At 33.7% G+C, this 15360-nt stretch overlaps 1 protein-coding gene across 2 annotated transcripts; it reads left to right on the plus strand.

Moving 5' to 3' along the window:
• Positions 1-8018: 8018 nt before the first annotated feature.
• Positions 8019-14201, plus strand: LOC130642068 (calsyntenin-2-like). Of its 2 annotated transcripts, none has more exons than XM_057449139.1 (8): positions 8019-8212; positions 9740-10033; positions 10495-10687; positions 10882-11038; positions 11402-11587; positions 11746-12348; positions 12919-13202; positions 13562-14201. In XM_057449139.1, the coding sequence occupies exons 1-8, from the start codon at positions 8128-8130 to the stop codon at positions 13932-13934; spliced, it is 2175 nt and encodes a 724-aa protein (XP_057305122.1). In that variant the 5' UTR covers positions 8019-8127; the 3' UTR covers positions 13935-14201. The 2 variants fall into 2 exon arrangements, with proteins under 2 accessions (XP_057305122.1, XP_057305121.1); XM_057449138.1 differs by lacking the exon at positions 8019-8212 and adding an exon at positions 8676-9111.
• The last annotated feature ends 1159 nt before the right edge of the window (positions 14202-15360 follow it).

Genomic DNA, 15360 nt, shown 5'->3' on the forward strand with positions numbered 1-15360 from the left:
CCTTGCAATTTTGTATGAAGTTCGTTGTCTCAATGCAGGAATTGTAAGTTTAGCAAGGCAGTTATAATAAAAATTGTTGTTTTTTATTTGAAAATATTAATTTGTTTATAATACACGGGCTCACAGTTTCAAAAAAATACTGGGCGCGCATATCATAACATTACGTAATACACATGCGTGCGCAGAAAAGGCAGTAAAGAATGTAAACAAACAACGTAGAAATACGAGTCCCTAGCTTGTTTTTGCCTTGGAAATCATAAAAATCACCCAACTAAGCTTTGATATGATAAAAAACAAATAATAATGCCTCTACCTAGATGTAATAATACCTTTTTCAGCTATAATTCATCTATGTATAACAAAAATAAGGCGCATGCAGCGCAAGAGAAACCAAAGATCGCTGTATCGTTTTCCATCTTTGTTTTAAAACTGAGAAAGCAGTGTAAATACCAGATCAAGAGAAGCAAAGTAGATATCTATTTATAAACTCGTAAACACGCTGTCTAAAGTAGCGCACGTGGTTTTTTTTGCGATTACTTTCTCTTTCGATTTTTATCAGTGGAAAACAAATATACAGTTAATTTAATTATGTCATCGAACTTAGAAGCATCCCTTTATAAGGAAAATACGTTGCAAGATTTTAAAATGTGGAGTGAAAATGCACTAAAAACTTATTTAAATCTTCGTTCCAAGTCAACTGAGGGAGATTTTGAAACTTTGGTGTGCAGGTTTGTTCTTTAGTCAAGTGTTGAATAGCTTGAGTGGTGAATATCTTGTTTTTTAAATAAAAATATTTTTTTCCAGAGCTTTTTTCAGCCTACGAAGAAAATATTCCCATAGATAGAGATGTTGAAAGACGTGAAAGACTACTTCTAGCTGAGTATCAAAAAAAGTTAGTTGTCGAAGAGGAACACATACCCGATCCGTTAGATATCACAAACGGTTGGTTGGCAAAACAAAAAGGCAGTGGTTTACGAAAATGGCCATCAGTTTATTACACAAATATCGAGAGTTATTTAAAAATTTTACAAAAAACAGATAGCTTGATAAGAAGATTGGAGTCGGAGTACAAGGAAGGAAAATCCTACAGATATTTCCGTTGCAACTTTGTTAAAGAAATTTTCTATAATGACATTTGTGAAGAATCTAAATATTGTGTCTTAAGGTGTCGTGTTACTCCTTCCCAGAGTATCCATAACAAACCGTATCATGTATGGGCAATTATTGAAAAAGATGGAGCAAGACCAGGGGGCAGAATAAAATCAGCTCATTGTACGTGTGTGGCTGGATTATTGGGAGGGTGCAACCATGTGATTGCTATGTTGTTCCGAATAGAGGCTGCTGTATCTACTGGAGCTACAAAACCTGGCTCAACTAGTTTACTTGATAAATGGAATGTTCCCACAGGGACTAAAACCACTGTAATTAATGGACCAATATGTGACATGACCTTTCACAAACATCATTATAGAAAAGGAAATAAATCAACAGAACGTGATGTACACATTACTAATGAGGCATACAAATCCTTTTCTACTGACTCTATTTCCACAGATCCGAGGCATGTCAGAGCCAAGCTTTTTGAAAGGTTAAAAACACTTGCTCCAAATAGTTGCTTTGTTGAGCTATTAACAGGCACTACTAAGCGAAAAAATATAGTTGAACAGGCAGAAGACATGCCTCTTGGAATAAAGCAAATAGCAAAAAAGTTTAAAATCGATCACAATAAAACAAGCGAGGAAAATTTTCAAATATTTACAAAGTCTATTAACATAGAAAATACACAAATAAAAGCTATTGAAATTAACACAAGGACACAGTCGCAGTCTACTGAATGGTATAATCAAAGGGAAGGCAGGCTGACTGCTTCAAACTTTAAAAAAAATCTGCTCTCGAGTGAAAACATTGGAAAACAATGAGAATGAATCTTCAACAAACATAGTCAACTCTCTTTTATGTGCTAAACCCTTTGAAACATTTGCGACACGTCACGGTACAGCGACCGAGCCACATGCAAAAGCTGCTGTTGTTAAAGTTTTAAAGGAACGTGGTCATAAAAATGTTTTATTTTCGGATGTGGGGTCAATAGTATTTAAAGATTACCCATATATATCTGCTTCGCCTGATTTAAAAATTAAATGTAATTGTTGTGGAAAGGGTTTGGTAGAAATCAAGTGCCCCTACACTATCAGAGATGATAAGCCTTCAGTCTTAAACCTTCAACAGCTTGAAAACCAAGATGGAAACATTTCTTTAAAAAAAAACCATAGTCACTATTATCAAATACAAGGTCAACTCGGAATTGCAAGTTTTAGTCATTGTTGGTACTTTGTCTTCACACATCATGGCCATTATATAGAAAAAATTTTGTTTGAACAAGAATTTTTCGACAATATTATACAAAGCTTAAATTTATTTTGGTACAAGCATTTTGCACCAGCACTAATATACGAAAACTGTTGTGACACTGACAGTGGCTCACCAAATAATAAAAAAATACAGAAAATATATCCAACACACACTGAAAACAACAAAGAAAACACACATGACATAAACAATCAAAGCCCAGTGGATATACTCAAAAAGACAAATGATAAAGGAAAAACAAAGAAAATTAAACAAAAACGCCAAGCTAAAAAAGACATATGTTTGTAGCATTTGTACAAAGAGCATTGCAGATATTCCAAATTCATTTGATGAAAACAGTGTAATGTGTTACTTGTGTAATGGTTGGTTTCACTTTAGTTGTGTTAAGATAAGGACTGAAGAAGATATTCCATTGGACTCTGATTCTTTCCTATGTATTAAATGTACACAAGTAATAATATAATTTTTTAATAGAAGTGTAAATATATAAAAAATATTACCTTATAAAAATATATATATAATATATTCATATATAAATCAGATATTAGATTTTCTAAGGTTACATAACGCTCCACACACAATAACAACATCATCGAACAGTTTAATCATACTGATTGGGTACTCTGAACCTAAGATACGAAATGACTTGAGTCTTCTAATAACCTGTTCAACCAGGATTCTTAAATTTGCAATCCGTTTTGTTTTTCGTATTTCCGCAGGAGTCATTTGGGCACTTCCTCTTTTACCAGGAGGTACTGCAATTGAGATAAAACGACTTTCACAGTCCTTTGTTAAATTAAACCCCTTGTCATACATAATTTGAGAATAGCTAGGAACAAGATCAAGATAACCACATTTGTTTGTAACCTCTTTATCTGATATTGCTCCCCCATAAGCCTTTGATAAAAAAATGATCGATAAGTTTGGTGCAATACAAACTAATATTTTTAAAGTATTATGATGTTTATATTGACTCCAAGTACTCCGTTGTAAGTCCAAGTTCTTAGGTGTTTCAATAAAAACTTCAGTAGCATCTAAAATAGAATGAATGTCAGGCATTGATTTGAATCTTTCTGGTAAAGTTGCTGTGATATTGCCTTTTTCCGGAACCTCAACCATATTGGATAAAACAGACGAAAAAGCTTTAAGCCAAGATGCTATAATACCACTGACTAAACCTTCTGAAATACTAAAACGGTCTGCCAAATCTTCATTTAGTAAACCAAGTCTCAGTTTCATTAAAAATAAAAGAAATTCATCTTTGCTGCATAACTTTCGAGCAGGGCCAAATCTCTTGGGTATTTTTTTAAAATTACGAAATATGCCAGTTGAAGTTTTTTTAACACCTCTCCATCTTCTGCGAACCAAAGGTGTTATTATGTCATGTAGGTGCTCAAATAATTTGAGAGTTATAATACCAGTGTAAAAGTCACATTTTTTATCTGATTTTAATAGACTTTTATATAAAGGTAACTTGCATGAACAATTGTTAACAGATTTATGTAACATATTAAGGGTGGCAGATTGTTTATTGAATTGATTTTTAAATAAATTTTTTGTTGTGGTAAGTGACTTGATTTTTTTCTTTAAAAGTTTGTTTTTGGCCTTTAGTTTCAAGATATTTTCAGAGAGTGAATTTAAAAGTAATTCTCTTTCCTTAGTTGAATCCGAAACTATAAAATCTGCATTATCTTGATGTGAAACAAGGTTAGGTGAAATCATCTCTTGTGGGGGTGAAAACATAGATGATACTGTACTTTTAGGTGACAATAACTCTGGTAATGGTGAAGAAATACAAGATTCAATGCTAGTACCAGGACTTTGAATATCAATATTAATGTTACTGTTTGATGCTATGCTACTAATACAAGGACTTTCAATATTGGGATCCACTTTCTCTGTTTTAGATGTTTGTTTTTTTGATGACGATGTTGAGTATGACAACTTTCGTCGACGTGTTGCAGAGGGTACAAACTTCTCAGTCCTTGAAGCTGATTCATAACCAAGACATAGAGTTGGATAAGGATGCTCGTATGATAGTTCCCCTCCAACAAAATGTTTGGAACAAACCCGTTGTTTGGGTCTAGCTGTCATCAATTTTGCTGGATTTTTTGGGCTGGCACGATTAATAAGTTGCCTCCATTTATTATATGCATCATCTCTCTTGGTTTTAGAAGGAAAGGTGAACAAGCTAAAAATAAAAACAAAAAAATAGTATATATATATAGCTCTAGCTATATATATAAATATATATATACTTAGCTAGCTAGCCCTTTAGCAAGACCTAAAAGCTACCCTTTATTGCCTTTGGTATTTGCTAGTTACTGCTAGTTTCTGGCTATAAACACTTAATCTTGTATAAAATATTTTCTCACCTGTAAGGTTCTTTACATGAGCATGCATCAGAACGTCTGGTAACATTGTGAACATCACAGATGTTATCTCTCCAAACTTCAAGGTTGTACTCGCTGTTGGCACAATTCAAAACCGCACACGTCACTGATCGTTTTCTTTTTTTACTTGGTGGATCCATTATAACCAAATTTTCTTGAAAATCTAAGTATAAGTTCTGAAATAAAACGTTCTTTGCCTTTGACTTTTCTGAGCGAAAGATACTTTACTGCCTTTTCTGCGCGCGCATATGTTTTACGTAATGTTGTGATATGCGCGCGCAGTAATTTTTTGAAACTGTGAGCCGGTGTATTAGTCCTAAAGAAAGTGAATTATCTGTTTTTCATGATAAGCTAAAAAATTTGACTGCCTGATGCTTCAATAGAGCCAAAATTGTTAAACGCGCTCAATAAAATATTGTTAAATTTAATTAGAAGAATGAAAAATGATAAAAAATAGAAAAAATGACCAACACACATGCTCAGAAAAGCTGAGTGTGTGTGCTCTCATAAAACGATTAACCAACTTTCCCTAGCCTCACTATAAAAGAAACCAATCTTATTAAAATAATTGACATAGTAGAAACAGTAATGCTGTGTTTTTTCTATTAACACTTTAACATTATAATGTTAGGGACTATTATTGTTTTTTTTTTGTGCATCAATTGTATATGTTCAAAAGCATTTATTTGTTAATGGTGGATGTTTTTTTTTGATTTCTTACTTCCTTTTCAGAATTACACTCTTTTTTATTTTACCTTTTAAACTTTTGCATTTAACATGAAAGTAAAAGACACTTTTGTAAGTATCAGATAGTGCACTTTTATCAAGGACTGTGTGTGTTATTCATGACAAGTATGCTTAAAGGGGTTTATTGTAACTTTACACAATTTTATAGCTTCAGTTGATTGTTTTGTTCTTGTAATAATCATTTTGTGTTTGTTTTGAAAACAAATTTGCAGCTCAGTGTTTCTTCCTGCAATGTGAAACACTTTTTTTAATTAGGTGTTGTTAAAGCAGCAGGGATACATCTTTGAACAAATAAATATTAATTTTAAACAGGGAGAATGATGAATTGAAACGGTTGAGATCAGAACTATAGATTCAGTGTTGTAGTTTGTTTTAAAGTTTTATCTTTGTTTTTTCTTTCCATCATGATAAAGTTAGTGTGGCGTAGTATATGGCTTATCATTTAGGTTTACGTTAATGACCCGAACTGTTGCTCAATGATGTCATAGGCGAGTAAAATAGTATTCTATAATGCCCCTTAAAATATTTGTGGTCAATTACTTTCTTTTCTTGTGTTATTCTTATCAACTTTGATCATCCACAATAGTGTTTATATAAGGAGCCACAAATAATTAAGCTATCATGTTGCTGTGCGATCAATTTTAAAAGGAGCATATTGTGATTCTACAGAAGCAAAATGTTGATTTACTGTTTACTAAAGAGAGTATATAACTTTTATAAAAGTGTTTTGGGTGTGAATGTAAGATGGCGTGATATGACGTCAAAGTTTTTTTTCAGCTTTATGCTTTAAGTTTTTGTTTATCTCTTTATTGTTAATGCATTGCATTATTTTTTGGCGCTAAAAACACAAATTCTAGTAACGTATGAATGACTTGTTAAACATCAGTGACGTAAAGTGAATACAATACAAGGTTTTAGTTTATTGAAATTTATATGTGCTAAGTGATTATGTTTATTTATACCCTTTTGGATGTTTAATTTTTTAATCTTTGTTTGCTGTTTAAAATGTAAAAGGATGTATTATGTTTAATAATCCCATTGATCTTTAATATCTGTCAACATGGCTACTGATAAAGCAGTTAATCTTGTTTCATTAGGTATACAATAACTTCTTATTTAATTCAGATACATTTTTTATGCACCAATACATTATACAGCAGTAAAATATTCACTGCATTCCCATAAATCCTCATCTTAGTATCACGATTTCACTTATAAGAATGAATAAAAAAATTTAATCATTAAAAAGTACAGGAGTTTAATCATGAAGTTTCAAATTTTATCTCAGATCTTTAATAAGCAATTAAAAAATTTAAATGCTGGTATTTGATTGGTTAAAAAATATCGGATTTGCAGCTTTTATTGAATTTCATTTTGTGAAAGGAATTTGCATGATGTTATTAATAATGTCTGTTTGTGTGAAGATTAGTAATTTGGTTTTAAATGTCAATGTTGTGACAAAGATGTATTGAGCAGAAAATTTGTATGTGGATTTGTTATGCAACATTTGTTTACTATTTTGAAATTTTAACTGTTTTTTCTATATTTTGTTATTAAGAATTTTTCAAACTCCCTAAGGCTTATCATATTCGACATATTTTCTTTAGAACTGAAAGGATTTTTATTTCACTTTCCAACTGTTGCAGGCAAAAAACCTATTTTTAGCCTGCACAAAAAATTGCTTTGTATGTTTTGGTTTCAATGCAGCAAAATACAGAAGTGATCAGTTTTCAATTTTGTCTGCATGCTCCACTGAACAAACATTTTTTTTTCAGCAAATACTAGAAAGCTGCTTTCTAAACTCTCCACATGGTGGAAGGAGATTTTTGCTCAAACTATGTAGCTAGTTTATTTCTTATTAAGGATTAATCTTAATTTTTATTCTGCTACAACATTGTTACAGCTCTTGCATATTTCACTTTGTGCATTTAGTAAAGTTTTATGGAGTTGTTCTTTAGTTAGTATTAAGTTCTGTTGATTCTGGTTTTGTTTCTTTTGTAAGTTTCTTTTTAAGGGTTTTGGAAATTTGGTGAGAAAATATTCTGGTATACACATTTTTTGTAAGCATTCTTTTTATAAAAAGCATCAAGGCGTATAAAATTTTAAGAACAATGCTCAATCATCAGATTGAAATTGGTCTTTTCCTCCTTCAACCATGTTTTAAAAATAACGTCACATTTTTCATATTGGGCACTATTTTTTTAATTATATTAGTATCAAATTTAGAAGTTATTTATAGTTCTATCAATTTTGTAAAAGTCACAATGCTCAAAATAAAAAAAATTCCTACAGAAAAGAGTGTGTTAGATCTTCAGTTTTTCAAATTTATAAGATAAAGCTCATTGATCATGTGGAGAATTTTTTGAACTATCTAATTAGTAAATAAAGCGGTAGCAATTAAGTGTATTGTTGGAAGTTTTTAATTACTGTATAGTTTAAAATTAAAGCACAGTAGAGAATGAAATTACCTGACTACTGAGTGTTTAATGTCAAGTTTTCATGTGTACTGTTGTTGTGTTGTTTGGATGGAAGAATCAATCTTCAAATTTGTTATTGTTTTTTTTGTTAACTCGTTATCTTCATTTTGTTCTGTAAATAGAAGTTACTGGAAATTTTAAAAATGGAACAAGAACTTTATTTGCAGTTTTTTGTCTGGTTTAATTTTTGTCTTTTGCCGATTTCTGTTAAAATGGATTGGCAAGAAGGTAAGAACATTTTGTTAACCGAGGGTGTGGTTTAGTCCGTGGTTGAAGCTCTGAAATGTTTACCGAGGGTGTGGTTTAGTCCGTGGTTGAAGCTCTGGAATGTTTACGTTGTAAATAAAATTAATCCAAAAAGTTTGTAAAGGGTAAAGTGCGAACCAACAAAAGTGAGAAACATTCCACAGAAAATAACCTCTCTTTAGCAAACTCCAACATATTTTTTCTACTACTCAGATGTCAGAACCCATTTAGCTTACTGCTGATAAGACAATAACCAATGACGTCACACGGGAATTATCTTACATAAATTTGTAGTATAGATGTTGTTACGGTTAAATTCTTCTTTACGTAGAGACTTTAATGCTGTTGCTTTTGACTGGGTAGGGAGAGTAAAAAGGGGCGTGGGACATCAATAATGCTTTTGCACTATATTTCGACATTATATACGTATTTTTTGAAATGTGTAGGAACAATGCTCCTTGTGTAAAAATTACATTTTGTGATTCACACGAAAATGAAATTCTGGTTGATAAATTTTTAATTGGCTGCATGTTTGTTTTAACATGTTTATCAAGTCGCAGGTGCTTGTTTCAACATTTCTTTCTTCGTCGTACTCCAGCATTCTTTACATTTTTTATTAATATAATATAAAATTCTTTGTTTATATTATCACTGGGACAGGTGGCTTTCCTCCCTTCATCCCTGTTGTTTTTATCCTCGCACCTTTAATCGTTGATTTGACAAGTGTAGCATAAACTTGTGCGATGGAGAACGAGATATGTTTTCAGGAAAATTTTTTAGTTTGGATTTTTTTCATAAGGGAGTGTGGTTTGAATTTGTACTGGCAAAAAAAAAGTTTAACATGTTCGTTTATATTCTTATCGCGTGTGTTTTGAAAACAGGTAAGGTCGTTTGTTAACAATACGAAACATATTTATTTAAATTTCTATTTTTATTTGAATTTTCTACCGCACTCCAAACATTTTATGTTTTATCCTTTTGTTATGTATCCCTTTTATGTATCTATTTGAACTCGAGATTAATAAAGCTCTGCTCTACTCTGTCTCCATCTTGTCTGTTTATCTGGTCTGAATCAGATAACCAGATTGTCACCAGTGTGTCTTTTAGTTTGCCATGACCATTTCTTAGCAGTCTTGGGATCAGTTTTACAATTAAAGGAGTGAAGAAAGGAGCATTACGTTACTAAGGACACTGCAATGTTGGTTGAACACTACTGAACAGCATGGTTTTATAATTTTAGCTTTCTCACTCCAAATGTTAGGACCACAGTGTGAACTTACATCGGAAAATCCGTTTATTACGTATGAACAATTATATTTAAAATTTTAAGTGACCTTTTTTGTGTTCGTTTCTTTGCGTGTGCTTGCAAGTATTTACGTCACTAAGCCTTTCACGTTTATTATGTGTTAAAACAATTTGGAGTTACAGAAATTCAAACAAAACCCCCATCCGTTTACTAAACTCGGAATTTTTACCATTATGAAATGACATCTGTTCATTTTATTTCAGGCTATAGTGTGGAGAGCAACCAGCCAACATTACGCGAATGTCGCTCGTTGGTACATCTAAAACCTAAAATCGACTTAACCACACTATTCCGAAGTTCAGATCGAAAGGAGAAACTTACCATTAAAACCTCATTTAGCACTCTTTATACTGAGAAAGGGTGTGGTCGAGACACACATGATGCTATCACTTTGTATCGAAATTGTGGTATCGACAGGATAATACAACTTTTACCAATATATTCTCTATCACAAGAAGTCTATGTGAAACATATACCAAGCGAACTAACCGAGAGAGGTGAGGAAATAATTTTTTTTTCATCGTTTTCTGTGTTCTTCGTCGAACTAACCTTGTGTCACTTGCACGGGTTGCCTTGGACAAAAGTGCCACAGCAACCAACTGCACCTTTTCTCCAAAAAAATAGATAGATAGATTAACTTGTTTCCAAATTGGCTGTTTTCGACATTGTAATTTCGATAAGTTTTATTGTTATGGCAGACAAAATATGGGTATTATTAATGTAGAACCTTGTGTGCTCGTGAAAAAAAATCCACAGGTTCTCCGGTCATCAGATTTTCGCCAGTCCACAGGTTTTCGCCGGTCCTCAGATTTTCGCCGGTCCTACATTTTCCGGACATCGCTATTTCATGCATCCTCGCAGACTACGGGTATTATTAATGCAGAGAGATAAAGAAACTTAAGATTCTGTTTCTCTAATCTCAATATTTCGTTTCATATACAACTTTTGATCTGTTTAGGTGGAATCGACTATGTGTTTGACGGAGGTACTGCAGTACGATATCCAACAAAGCGACTGCCCACATCTTGGTTTCAAAGTTACACCATCACAGCATGGGTTCTCGTGGAAGTTCACGCTCAGCGTCAGTACATATTCTCATGGTCTGACGGCGATACACCACGAAAAGAATATACTGGCTTCTATGTAGCCAGGTAAAGTACCACTGCCAATTTCTTCAACCTTTTTGCGGAAAGAAACTCCTGCGGTATTTTACAGAATTTGCGTGCAATCAATTCTTCGTCTTTGTGACTTTTGATTTTACAACAGTGTCAAATTCTGTTTGGATTCATAAAAAAACTTGTTTAACTTCGTTATCAACTTTTCTCTAACCACTTTTTCTTTACAGACGAGACGATGGTAAACATATCAACTTTGGCTTTCATCATACACATGTTGATCAACTCACAGGAGAAGAGTGTCAAATCAAACAGAGATGGAGATTTCATTCGCATAACATCGAATGGAATTTCTTATCACTCTCCTTTCAAAAATGCAGTGTTCAGGTATAACGATATAACTTAATTAATATAAGTTTGTGTGATAAATAGAATGACTCCAAACAATGTATCGTTCGTTTTTACCGTTTCTTTAAATTTAAAACACTTGAAAACTTCCGGTGATTACTGATTACCGGTCATCTATATTATAATACCCGTATACGTCTGTCTGTCTGTCACGCAAAATGGTAGCTTAGCTGCGCAAGCAGCGAGACGCACTTGATGCGGTATAAAAAGGACGGGCGAACCCGTGGATTTTTCCCCGGGCTAACGATAGTTACTATAAAACCGCTAGGGATACCAAAATAATTTTATTGAAAGCAAGTTTACCGTGCACACATTGACATGGTTACATTTCCATGTTTTTAGTTAACGGTGGACGGAAATATTTTATCTCCGGTAAGTGGGATGTTAAAGTTTCATCTACCAGAGAAGCATATCCAGCCGAAATTTGTAATCGGAGCCAGATGGGCGGGCAGTTTGTTGAAGTATAGCGATTATTTCCATGGAAAGATCAGTGGATTTATGTTGACACCTAGTGACGTCAACACAGAAGTAAGTTGATATCTTAGACCGGATTGCTGGAATATTATACTGAATTGATATTATAGTCCGGTCCATATGCTGGAGAATTGCGTAGGCATACGATTGTTTTTGAGAAAACCCACGATCGTCTTTGTTAAATCCACTATAACTTCTGTCTGTTTTTTTAGAAATTGGCCTGCCTTTTGGCTTGTCGTGAAAAATTACAAATCGCGTCTCGCTTACCCAGCGGTATTAAAGTTACAAATGGTGTGAACAGTCTAACGATTGAAGGCTATTCGGAAGAAAAACATTTTTCTGAAAGTCTTGGTGATATTGTTTACATGAACAACGCGCAATATCCTGTGCATGCCGAGCGTCACATCGCTGTTGAGGTGACGAATCAGGTTACCAAGAAAACTACAAAAGAAAAAGTGCGTGTTAAAATACAAAGAAAAGAACCTAGTATTGTTATCCAAGGTGATTGCAACGAACATGGGACTTCGCTTACAACACAGGGCATCAAGTTATGTAGGGATATTAATATTTATATGACTGGCTGTGAACAAGTTCTCGACTCACTTGTTGTAAATGTGAAACCGCAGATGAGCAAAAAAGAAAAAGTATTTATTGCACAGGCTTATATAAAAAGACATCGTCTAACATTGGTTACTACGGAAACGGGTTTTGTTGTGTACGGTTCGGCTATGGTTAGCCAGTATGCTGAATTGCTCAGACATATTAAGTATTCTTCCTCAGGATATATTGTTGGAGAGTCAACTCGAATCGCGATGGTAAGTTAATAAAATTTGGTTTCCATCTGGCGTTTAGTAGCGTTAATTTTTTTTCGTGTTCATTTCTGACCTCGGAGTTGATAATATCAAGTATTTATCTACGACGTTTTTATCATATGTCAAATTACCGATGATTTAATTCTTTGGGTGGATAAAATATGTCCAATCAAGGAGGACGTTCAGTTGAGGATTTTTTATGAGGCGAATGAAAAGTAAGAAGGCGAAGCAATATAAAGAATATCACCCTCTTCTGTTGAAATAAACTATTTTGTCCGCCATTTTGAAATAAAGATAGCTTTTGCGTACATCACATAAATAGCTTTTGTACACATATAGTCATATTTTGACACAAAAGTGTGTTCATGCTAACTCGTGTTTAAATATAATAAATATGTATATAGCTCGCGCGACAATTAGAGTTGAAATTTGGCGCGCTAATCACTCGTCGACGTTTCTATGAGGCGTTAAAACTGACTCCGATTAACCCACCTGCTTAATCCACCCTAAATTGTTTATATCGTATCCCTAACTCCTTTGTTTTCTTTAACAGTGGTATGTCTTCCTTTGTAGATTAGTGTCTTGGGAAGAAATGGCCTAATCAAGTCGAACGACTTCAACATTTCATTCAAATCAACAACTAGTGGGATTGTAGTATTGCCTTTAAATGGTCTCGATAACGTGAATGCTATGCATGCAGTTTCCAGCAATCATATAGTGCGAGCAAAGTCGAAGCTCGTGGCAAGCAAGGATAACACATCAACCCAACCTTACGTTGTGTGGTTAATAACAGCTTGTTTGTTTAGTGCAGCGTTGGTTGTGTTTATGGTTGGTTATGGCTACCGAACGTATAAATAGTAAGTTTAGTTCATCCACTTATGTGTTTGTGTCTGTTGGTGTGTAAAAGTCTTCTTTAGTATAATCAGTACACCAACTTCTATGTGAGGAGCAAATGCGGTTAGTGTGCATTATTGCAGCAGCATGTTATAGTGACAAGGAAATAATTTTTAAACTTTTTTGAAGATTTGAAGTTTTCCATGACTCTCCTTGTCAAAGTAAAACTCCATCTCTATCCTGTTCATCTATTTGAATAGTCTCTCTCTGTTTGGAGATAAGTTTTTGAAAATAGCATAAACAAAAAAGAAATTGAGAAACATCGGGGACACAACATCCAAATCAGCAAAATAAGCTGGTTGCTATACTGCTCAATTTTTAGTCGTGGAAATCACTATCATAAGAAGGGTCATGAAGAACACGAGAAATTAGTTTCATCTGAATACTTTTGGGACGAAGGTGAACTTCCAATGCGACTCACTATAAACCCATCGGAGCGTGTTAGTATTACAAACGACCCGTATGTCGACATAATATTAAAGCAACCGACAAATGGTTCAACATCCGACGAGTCGGTTTTTAGTGACGACGATGAGACGGATTTTGATACCGACAGTATACGTCAGCTTGAATGGGACAGTTTAGAAAATTCGCTTGACGCGATACTTGAAGAAGAACGAAAACTGAATGAAGAGAAGAAACCTCGGGAAAGAAAAATGAAAAAAGATGGCTTCAACAAGGAAATTTATCTATAATCATTTTAGAATTTATTATTTTTTTCTTCTGTTTCGTTAACTTTTTATCTAAATTTTAAACTAAAGCCATCGGCGTGTTATGACATTCCCAGATGTCTTAAAACTGACAGTTTTTTATTTTTTTTCACTTCTGTTTAACAACGTCTTTTTATAAATTTTTTATTTTATGCAAAGTTTAATATTTTTATTTATTATTTTCATGTATATTAAACTGTAACTAAGTTGTACATATTATATGATAGTAAAGAATTGACTACAGCCACCAAATCTGTCAATCCCTTCTTTCTCCTTCTTCCCCAACCCTCAATCTCACATACCTCCCCAACCCTCAATCTCACATACCTCGTCCTACCTCCCAACCCTCAATCTCACATAGCTACCTCCCTCTTCCTCCCCAACCCTCAGTCTCACATACCTCCCCCTTCCTCCCAAGCCTCAATCTCACATACTTGGAATTGGTTTAGCAAGCATTGTACATTATGAATAAATTTTCGCTGGTCAGATTTCGCAACCATCACTGAGAAACTAAAAAAAAGCCTGCAAAATTTTATGCGTGATGAAATTTCGAAGAGGTAAAGCGAACGCCCACTTAAAACTTCTATAGCCCATACGATCCGGGCCTAAAAGAATTGTCTGTTATAAAGGTGTCTGTTACATGTTTAAATATTGCATCAGTTTTAGTGGAAGAACTGCCTAAATGTCTTTTAAGATGCATGTTTTATGGATAGTAAAATAGATTCGAAATAATATCCCTGTGATATTGTGAGTTTCATTTTTCAACGGCGTTAAAAAGTGATGTACAATCCCCCGCTTGGTATCAAAGTATATTTTTGCAAATTTTTTTCATAAATGAATAAATTATGTTCAAATTTTTGCCATTTTAATATTTTTAATTTATGTCACGTGATTACTTAGGAACACTCCTAAAGCAGGGCGTTTTTAAGGCCAGATACGACAACACTAACGCCATCTTTGAATTCTATGAGAAATTTTAGACGGGTGGTAGGTATAATTAGTAACGCCAAAAATATCATCCTTTAAAAAGTCGTGGGCGTTTTTTAGAGGGCGTAAAAAGTACCTGAAATTTCGTCTAAGGAGGTAATGTTTTCTAAATTTACCAAAGCGTTATTTGTTTATGTTCATAGTATATTAACGAATTACAGTATGACCTTGTTTGCAACCTCATTCCAAGCACATTGCTTCTTCTGTTTTATATCGGGACGATATCGCAGATACAAGATACCCTAGGGACGAGTTTGCTTTGTTTGTAATATCTCGTTTGGGCAATTTTAATGTTTTTTAAAAAAGATGATGGTATATACAACCATATTGAACAACATTGGAAATTCTTCAAATTTGGTCAAGTTATGGTTACATGATTTCAGCAATTTTGTCTTCACAACATGGTACTTTTCTAGTCCATCCA

The sequence above is a fragment of the Hydractinia symbiolongicarpus genome, chromosome 4, assembly GCF_029227915.1.
Source record: "Hydractinia symbiolongicarpus strain clone_291-10 chromosome 4, HSymV2.1, whole genome shotgun sequence".
NCBI lineage: Eukaryota > Metazoa > Cnidaria > Hydrozoa > Anthoathecata > Hydractiniidae > Hydractinia > Hydractinia symbiolongicarpus.